Source organism: Notolepis coatsorum, assembly GCF_963971535.1.
Source record: "Notolepis coatsorum genome assembly, chromosome: 2".
Classification (NCBI taxonomy): domain Eukaryota; kingdom Metazoa; phylum Chordata; class Actinopteri; order Aulopiformes; family Paralepididae; genus Notolepis; species Notolepis coatsorum.
Window position 1 is genome coordinate 59,240,844 of NC_140166.1, and position 8,955 is coordinate 59,249,798.

Here is an 8,955-nt window from a genome sequence, read left to right on the forward strand (position 1 = left end):
GTCTGCGTGCACGCATGTCATCATAGAAATCCCATTAGTTAATTTCACAAAAATCCTCATGAGCTCAACACCTATCATATAATATCTGAAAATAAACGACAGTCAAACACGTGCACAGTGCACGTGCACACGCAAGGGGCGTAGCTTTTGGTTCCAGCGCTGGAGGTGACACGTTGAGCTCTGGGGGTTGGCGGTTCACTTCCTGCATTCCCCCCGAGACGCCTTTATGAGTGGCACGTCTGCAGGGTGGAGATGGTACGGTCCCGTAGGGGGGGGGGGGGGCGTCTGAAACTGTTGGTTAATATATAGTTACAGATTAGAAGGATATATAAATGTTTCGACCCCCTTATTTTTCACCTCTTTTGGGGGGGGGGGGGGGGGGGGGGGGTTGTCTTTCATATTAGCTACCTGTATATATTTTTTAAGGGGGACGGATTGACCCCCCCCCCTAAACCGATGCCTATGTGGACACATATTCAGCCGTTCCCTGTGCTGTCATTCACGAACACTTGGGATGATTGTGCCCCCATACTATAGGAACTTAGATATTGACCTAAAGGTTAAAGGTTAAAGGCTAATGTGGCTAATGGCGAAAGGCTAAAGGTTCATCCAATCTGCACAAGAGAGATGCATACTCACTCATCTGTGTTAGAGACAAAGCTGCTACTCCTCTATAGCCTTTAAGAAATTAAAGATGGAGTCCGCACACTAGATTATGCTCCCATGAACATGACTGGTATAGATTACCACCATATGTGATATTTTGAGCACCTATATGCTCTTCTTCGGTAATCTAGCCATACATCGTTAATCCATGGTGGGCTCAGGAGGTAGAGCGGTTGTCTAGTAGTCGGAAGGTTCCCGGTTCGATTCCAGCTCCTCCCGGGCAGCGTGTCGATGTATCCTTGAGCAAGACATTTAACCCCTAATTGCTCCCGATGTGCAGGTTGGCACCTTGCATGGTTGTCTCCGCCGTTGGTGTGTGAATGTGTGGGTGAATGGGTGAATGTGAGGAACAAAAATTGTAAAGCGCTTTGGATAAAAGCTGCTGTATGGGTACCATCTCAAAATCGTACTCTTGTATAAGTCAGAGTATCTGGCTAAAAACACACTTGAGTAAAAGTAAAAAAAAGTGTCTACTTTTAAATGTACTTAAGTACTAAACTTTTTAAGTAAAAACTTTTTTTCTGACTGTCTATTCTTCTGATAGCAGCTGTTTAATCAAAGACCCCCGCTTTCTAGTCTTGCACAAGGACCAATCAGCATGGGTATGGGCGGGTTCATTTTCCATTGATGGGGATTTGATTGGCTGTTTTTAAATAAAGCCGCAGGATTAATAACGTTAACGTTAGTTCAGGCAGAGAAACAAATACACTAATTAAAATGGTTGGACCTGTGAGATTTGTACTTTGTAGGTCTGTATTTTAAATTAAATGTGAAAGATTTATAGAGAAATCATTTCCAAGATATGAGTGATGAAAGTAAAGCATTCCCTTTTATCTTTAATTTGATGTAACGTTAAGTTCATTAACCACCCTCCCCAGTGAATGAATGCAATTGAATATTGTCTGTTTCTTTTATTTTCATCGGAACCTGTGCTCTCGGTTAACCGTCTGTAGTGTGGTTGTGGAAGTGTTAACACTTTGGTATAGTGTGGCAGTGAAAGGGCTAACCTTCTGTATTGTCCCAGTGAAAGGGTTAACCATTTGGTAGTGAAAGGGTTAATCACAATGAACTCAGGGGGCTATACTGTTAGTTTTGTGACTTCGTTTATTTAGCTTAAAGCTGCATAACTATAAAGGCAAGAAAGAAAGCTATGACAACAGATGACAGCATGTAATAACGACAACACAATGTGGAGAAAAAAAGTTACAATATCCATTGTCAAACTGTATACCAGCCATGATCATAATCAGATGTAACTTCTGCTGAGTTATACAGTTAACACAATTCACAAATCATAATAAAAATGTCGTGCCAAAATAGCAATGTTTTTCCATACCCTACTCCGGCCTATAGCATATTCCTGGCTCTAGGCCAAACATCAGTATTTACATACAGGATTAGCTATAATAACTTCCTCAAAACATTAACTTTGAGCCTGAAGACCGACAGGCTACGCCGACAGCATTTCCTCAAAACATCAACTTTGTGCCTGCAATTTGTCATGCCAACAATTTTACAAGATGTGCCTCTCTATAGGGACCACATAAACCAGTTATTGCCTATATTTATGCCTCTCTGTTTCTCTGGACGCTTCTTTGATGACTTAACTATCACTATGGGCTAATGCATGTACAAATACAGTATGAAAAAAGAGGGGGGGGGGGAATGACGAGCAGTGTAAGGCGAGCCGGGCCTCTGCATGGGCCCTGTAATTATCCTAACACAACCCCCTCCAATGTACAGTAAATGTCCTAACCCAATAATATACACCAGACCCTCTTCTTGGGACCAAGTAAGGTTTCGTGGATAATCCAATGTACAGCCCCCCCCCCCCCCCACATCCAATGTACAGTTCCCCCCCCCCCCCCACCTAGTTACCCAACCTCCTCCAATGTACAGTTTCTTCCCCCTCAAATGTATATACTCTCTTTTTTAGACTCTTTTTGTATCACAAACAGTACTGTATTTGTAAATCTGGTCATAAATGTATAGATGTAACAGTACTGTCTATCTTGTATGTCATGTATGTCATATACTGTATGTTATGATGAATTGAAAAGGGGGGACCCTGATGTAAACAAGACGAAAGTCTTTCTCTGGTCTGCATTCCCTTATTAACAATTGTGTGTATTGAGCCGTATACTGTATATTATTGTACCCATTCTGCAATCTGTTAATAACATTTTCAATCAATCAATTTCAATCAATCTCTATATACGTACTCATTTTGGGGTAAAAAAAAAACATGAGTCATCGATCGATCATTCATTCCCTGGAGAAGATGTACTCGGTGTAACTGGTCCAGATCTTGTCCTCGCTCGGCTCGTTGCTGGTGTACGCGCAAGTGCCCGTGGAGTTACACGTCACCATGTGGAAGCCCACCTCCGCCAGCGCGTCGAACGCCTGCTCCAAGAAGTTATACTTCAGGTAATACCGGGACGTGTACTTGTCCGAGGTGCGGTCGGGGTCGCGACTCTCGTTCAGGGTTTCACCGAACACCTCCTTCGCCAACGAGATCTTACTGCACACGGTGATCCTCGCCACCCTGCGGAACTTGGCGTCCGTTTGGATATCCCTCCCGATGGTGTAGGTGCCCCGGTAACCGATGGTGATGTACCCCGACTTGGTGGCGGCGGTGCCACCGGAGCAGCCAAGTGCCCGGTGCGCCAAGGACCCGGGCGCGGCGGTCCCCTCCTCCTCCTCCTCCTCCAGATGATCCCCGGTCTCCTCGCTGTCTTTAGCCGCCCCGAGGCTCCGTGACATGTCATGGAGCCTGAAGTAGTCCGCCTCTCTCCGCAGCCGTCTCCTCTCCTTGAAAGAGTCGGGCAGGACGACCTTTAGGTCCCGCAAGTAGTCCAGAATGTGACGGAACAGAAAGCCGTCACGGTCGAAGAAGAAGCGTCCCTTGCTGTCCTTGGGCTGGTCGCCCGGGCGCATGTGGGTGAACGTGGTCCACAGCAGAGAGTTCGGAACCGCAGTGAGAGTTTGAAGTCGGGTCGTGTACACCTGGCCCCCCACGTTCAAGTCTATTATCCCGGGGAAGGAGGAGGAGGATGAAGGTCCGCTGTCGCTGCTGCTGTGTGCCATGATCTCAGTCAGTCTGTGCCAGTCTGCCTACAGTACTGGTGTGATGTCAGTGCGCCCTCGAAGACTGTGCGTAAAGAGGGAGTAGTCTCTCTCTCTCTCTCTCTCTCTCTCTCTCTCTCTCTCTCTCTCTCTCTCTCTCTCTCTCTCTCTCTCTCTCTCTCTCTCTCTCTCTCTCTCTCTCTCTCTCTCTCTCTCTCTCTCTCTCTCTCTCTCTCTCTCTCTCTCTCTCTCTCTCTGCCTGTGTGTACACTATATGAGTTGTTTATACTGGTTGGGCTGCGTGTGGGAGGAGAAGGAGGAGAGAGCAGGACAACTGACTGAGAGATTATTAACTCTTCAGTGGCACCACGTGACGTCGAGGCCATGGCTACTTTTTTAATAAAGGGATAGTTCCGTTTTTTGGACATGGAGTTGTATGAAATATACTTGTTGTAGTGTGGGATGCAAAGCGTTTAACTTACTTTGGTTATGGTGGGGTCTTGAATTGAAAATGGGGGACTGAATGAATGAAAACTTTATTTAACAGATTGCAGAATGGGTACAATACACAGTACGGCTCAATACACACAATTGTTAATAAGGGGATGCAGACCAGAGAAAGACTTTCGTCTTGTTTCCATCAGGGTCCCCCATTTTCAATTCATAGTGACATTTATGACATTACACAACATACATGACATCATGACATTTATGGCATAGGGACATACATGACATACAGGTATATAGTACTGTTACATTTCGCTGCTGTCGGGACAAAACCTCATAACTAAATTTTTTTAATATTTTTTTTTTTATATGAAGCAACTCTGTAGATCATCCTCCATGTGTGTGTGTGGGTTTTACAAAGTTTAAACAATGGGAAAGCATTAAACCGATCATCTGTCTAAACCTCCTAACTCTATTCACCCTCAAATCTGTGTTCGTTTTTCTCATCTGTGAATCCACACGCCACAACATGCAAAAGCAAGCATTCATTGCCTATTTCTACCACAAAATCATCATCATGCTCCAGAAGCTCAGATATTAGTGTGGATTAATTAAAAGATGTCTGGGTTTGTGACTTGTGGTGACTTGTGTTCTTCTTACACCACTGCATCATGAGTGTGTTGTCCTTTCAACAAGCCTCTGATTTTCAGAAGAAATGGTGCCAAGAGTGTTTTGGGGTCATTAGGACCACGTGTACTACTACTACTACCCCTGCTGGCCTGGGATATATATATATATATATATATATATATTAGGGCTGTCAGTTTATCGCGTTAATTAGATTAATTAATTACACAGCAAATAATCGCGTTATGAAAATTAACTCAAAATTAATTACAAAAAAGTTTTTTTTTTTTTTTTTTTTTTTAATAATAATATTTTTTTTGTATCTCATTCATTCCATAAGCATGTAGAATACACATTTACAGATTTTTTTTTAATATGGTCCATTTGCATGTTCTTGGTATCTGATTCTAGGGACATCTATGAATCTCAGGGAATGTATTCCCAGTGTCAGAAATACTGTGGGCTAGATCCACAAATAATGGATTGTACGGTGCAAGTTGCACCCTTACTTACAATTCATTATGAATTGAAAATGGGGGACCCTGATGTAAACAAGACGAAAGTCTTTCTCTGGTCTGCATTCCCTTAACAATTGTGTGTATTGAGCCGTACTGTATTGTACCCATTCTGCAATCTGTTAATAACATTTTCATTCAATCAATCAATCTGCGCTGTGATTGATTGAATGAACATTTTATTTTGAGTAAATTGTAATGAACCAAATGAGAATATCAATAAATCTTTTTTTTTATCTTTGACTGTGAATAACACCATGCTCAAATTGACCAGACCTGAAAAATCTAAGCAAATTAATAGATGGAAGATCAAATCAAATCAAATCAAATTAATTTATAGGGCCCAACAACACACGTTAATGTCCCCATGGGCCGTACAGGTCTTCTTTAAACAAGTCAAGAAGACAACATAACAATAAGTCAAGAACAGAACAAGAACACCATAGGGTCCAAACATTTTTTAGATGAATGCAAATAAATGAAAGAATGCAAGCACTCCCAGACATACCCCACGCGAAGGTAAGGAAAAACTCACTAAAACCTAACAATAGGGAAAAAAAAGCTCCACAGGCAATGTGGAGGAGAGAAACCTTAGAAGGGCCGTTCAAGGGGGGATCTCCCTTCTTAGATGTCGGTGATAGTAGTGTTGCAGACGGACAGTTGGTAAGCATGCACTCATGTGTGTGGTGAGCAGGCATGCGTTGTTCATGGCACGGGGTACCACTCAGTGGTACCTCACTGAGTATTAAAGATTTGAGCAGAAGCGTGTGCACGCACATGCACGCGCTCGCGAGAACGCGCTGCGCTCGGCTCGGATCGTTGTGTTTACCTGCGGCGCTACCTCGCATTATCATAACAATAGCCGCTATAGGCTGGTGTCTTCAACCAGTCTGGGACTCTTTGTTCAACCCCCCACCCACCACCACTCACCCCCGGACAACAACACACTCTGCAAACAGCAGCAACCCGGGACATTCCATATCTACATCACAAACTTCGGGACTGAGTAGATAATTAATTAATCTTCTCTTTATTTTTATTATTTATATTAAAACTGAATCAAACCATAAACAAGGTTGCCTGTTGGGATGTTAGATCCTAATGTGAAAAACTGATTTTATATGTCTGCACTTTATGTGCTCATTTTATGCCTGTCTTAATTCTGTTGTGAAGCACTTTGAGCTGCAGTTTCTGTATGAAAGGCTATACAAACAAAGTGTATTATTGTGCGCGAGGGAACATATGCGCATGCGCGCGGGGCCGCGCGTGCGTGTGCGCGCGTGCGCGCGGCGTCATTATCCTGCGTGGCGGCTCAGCCCATAATAACAACGCAACGCTGGTGGTGAGACACAGATGAGTGCATGCAATAGCAACTGTACATTTTGAAAAATTAAAGATAGAGCTAATAGCGATAGCAACTGAACATTTTGAAAGATTAAAGATAGAGTTGATAGCGGATCTATTTGAGGCACAGGGGCGGCGCAAGAGGGTCACGTCCTCCCCGTCTTAGTCACGGGACATTCAACACTCCGGTCGTTGCTCAGGGACAGCCGGAGACAGGGGGAAGGGGGGTGGCGCAGAGAGGGTCGCGAACTCCCCGACATCATCGCGGGACATCCGGCACTCCGGTCACCACTACGAGACCTCCGAAGACAGGGGGGCACGCAGAGGGGGTCGCAATCTCCCGGCCTTCGTCACGGGACGTCCAACACTCCGGTCAACACTCCAGGACAGCAAGTCATAGGAAGACAGGGAGACGGGACAGGCGTTAGACAGCTCATGAGATTGTAGTAGGCGGACATAGCAATAGATACAAGTGGTAGGCATATATGTGAATGGAGTAGATATATGAAGTAAGCGTATTATGTGAATAGAATAGAAGTACTTAACCCAGCAATGAAACCGCGTTGACTGTTAATCTGTTAACAGTCTGTTAATCAGTTGACAGGACCACGGACAGACGGCGGTGAATAACTGATCCAGAAGGTTTTGTAGATACAGTACTGAATTCTGCCATCCGGTCACATGCAATTTGAAATATGATTATAGAATATAGAATATGAGGCATAAAATGGTAATGCGATTAAAATGCGATTAATTAGATTAATTAATTACAAATCCTGTAATTAATTAGATTAATTTTTTTAATCGCCTGACAGCACTAATATATATATATATATATATATATATCACTGATTCTTGAGAGTCGGGACAAAACACTTTTTAATATTATATTTTGAGAATGCACACTATATTGATTAGAGTTGTATATTCATGTAGAGAAAGGTCTGAGCTATTTAACCATGTAAAGGTGCGGGCTCTACATAGAAAAACATTTTGAACAAATTCACATGTTTCCCTTTGAAACTTGATTTGGGTTAACTCCGTCAGACACACAAAAAAGTATATAATTCTAATTATTCCAGTCCAACAAGAATCTAAGGTTCTGAAGTATGTTGTAATAGTGTTTAGTTACTCTGGTATGCAATCAAATATAATATATAAACCTCAGGTGTAATTTCACACTATTCTGAAAACACAGATTTAGAAATATTTGCATTTTCAAACTTTGTTTTTAATTTTGATATGATAAAAAAAAAGATCATTAAGTAAATAAGACAAGAGGATGAAGATCTGATGCTCCTTTATTACTTAAACAACATAAACTGAAGAAGGAATTTGTATTTTCCACAGAATTAACAAAAACAAACATCTGACGGTGTTGACAAAGATCTGACGGAGTTGACGAGAAACTGACAGAGTTGACTAAATTGTATATGCATCTCTGATAAATGAACACATGCATTTTTTAAACAGATGGAAGTGACAATGATAAGAACTAATAACTCCTTGTTAATGTTAATACTGAACATTTTGTTAACTCAATTGTAATAACAACAAACTTTACATACACTGTTTCCAACTATTACAAAATGCACTGTTTCCAACAACAAAAACAGTCATGGAGACCAGGGCCCTATTCCCCGTACCTGGTTCAACTAAGTCGATCAAGATGTCATTATCCAGATTCAGTTAACCCGATGTTTGAAGCCGGGATTTTCCTGTTCCTCGAAGGTGGATTCAGTCTCGTTAACTCAAGCCAGACTTGCGACCCAGGATAAGTGCGCGTGCCCGCCTCAGCCGAGAAGGCAGCAAGTGTCGAGAGCAGAGATCCTGATTCTCTAGCGGCATTGATTGATTAATTGATTTAAAACTTTAGTAACATATTGCAGTACGGCTCAATCGCCTCGCCGACAAGTTAAATGCGTTATCTATAGGCTAATTTCAAGTCCCTCATTACCTCAATCAATCAGATTATATTTCTTTAAACTTGCCTGCTGGATTGAATAATCAAATGAGATCTTGCTAGCGAAAATAATTAGTAAAACTGTTATACAGAATAACGATACGGCTCCCTTACCCATTGATTGATGTATGGTCGATCTTTTACTTATCTTCTCTGTGGTGTAACGGGTTCTTCTTTTGACTTTCACGCAGACGACCGGGGTTCGAGACCCAGTTGTCTCCTTCTTTTTGCAATATAGGAATAATTCAATTTGGTGCACGTTGAGAGCTATATAAAGAATGACATCCTCAATGCATGTAGATTTATAATATTTTGACTTAAAACTAG

At 42.3% G+C, this 8,955-nt stretch overlaps 1 protein-coding gene across 1 annotated transcript; it reads right to left on the reverse strand.

The window, feature by feature from the left end:
- Positions 1-2,549: 2,549 nt before the first annotated feature.
- LOC311223158 (BTB/POZ domain-containing protein KCTD12-like) lies at positions 2,550-3,796 on the reverse strand. The gene has a single exon (XM_084307916.1). It carries the CDS (start codon positions 3,751-3,753, stop codon positions 2,932-2,934), a length of 822 nt encoding a protein of 273 aa, XP_084164042.1. The 5' UTR covers positions 3,754-3,796; the 3' UTR covers positions 2,550-2,931.
- Between the last annotated feature and the right edge of the window lie 5,159 nt (positions 3,797-8,955).

Coding starts and splice junctions, on each gene's coding strand:
- LOC311223158 (XM_084307916.1), bottom strand. CDS start 3,753: ATGGCACACAGCAGCAGCGACAGCGGACCTTCATCCTCCTCCTCCTTC.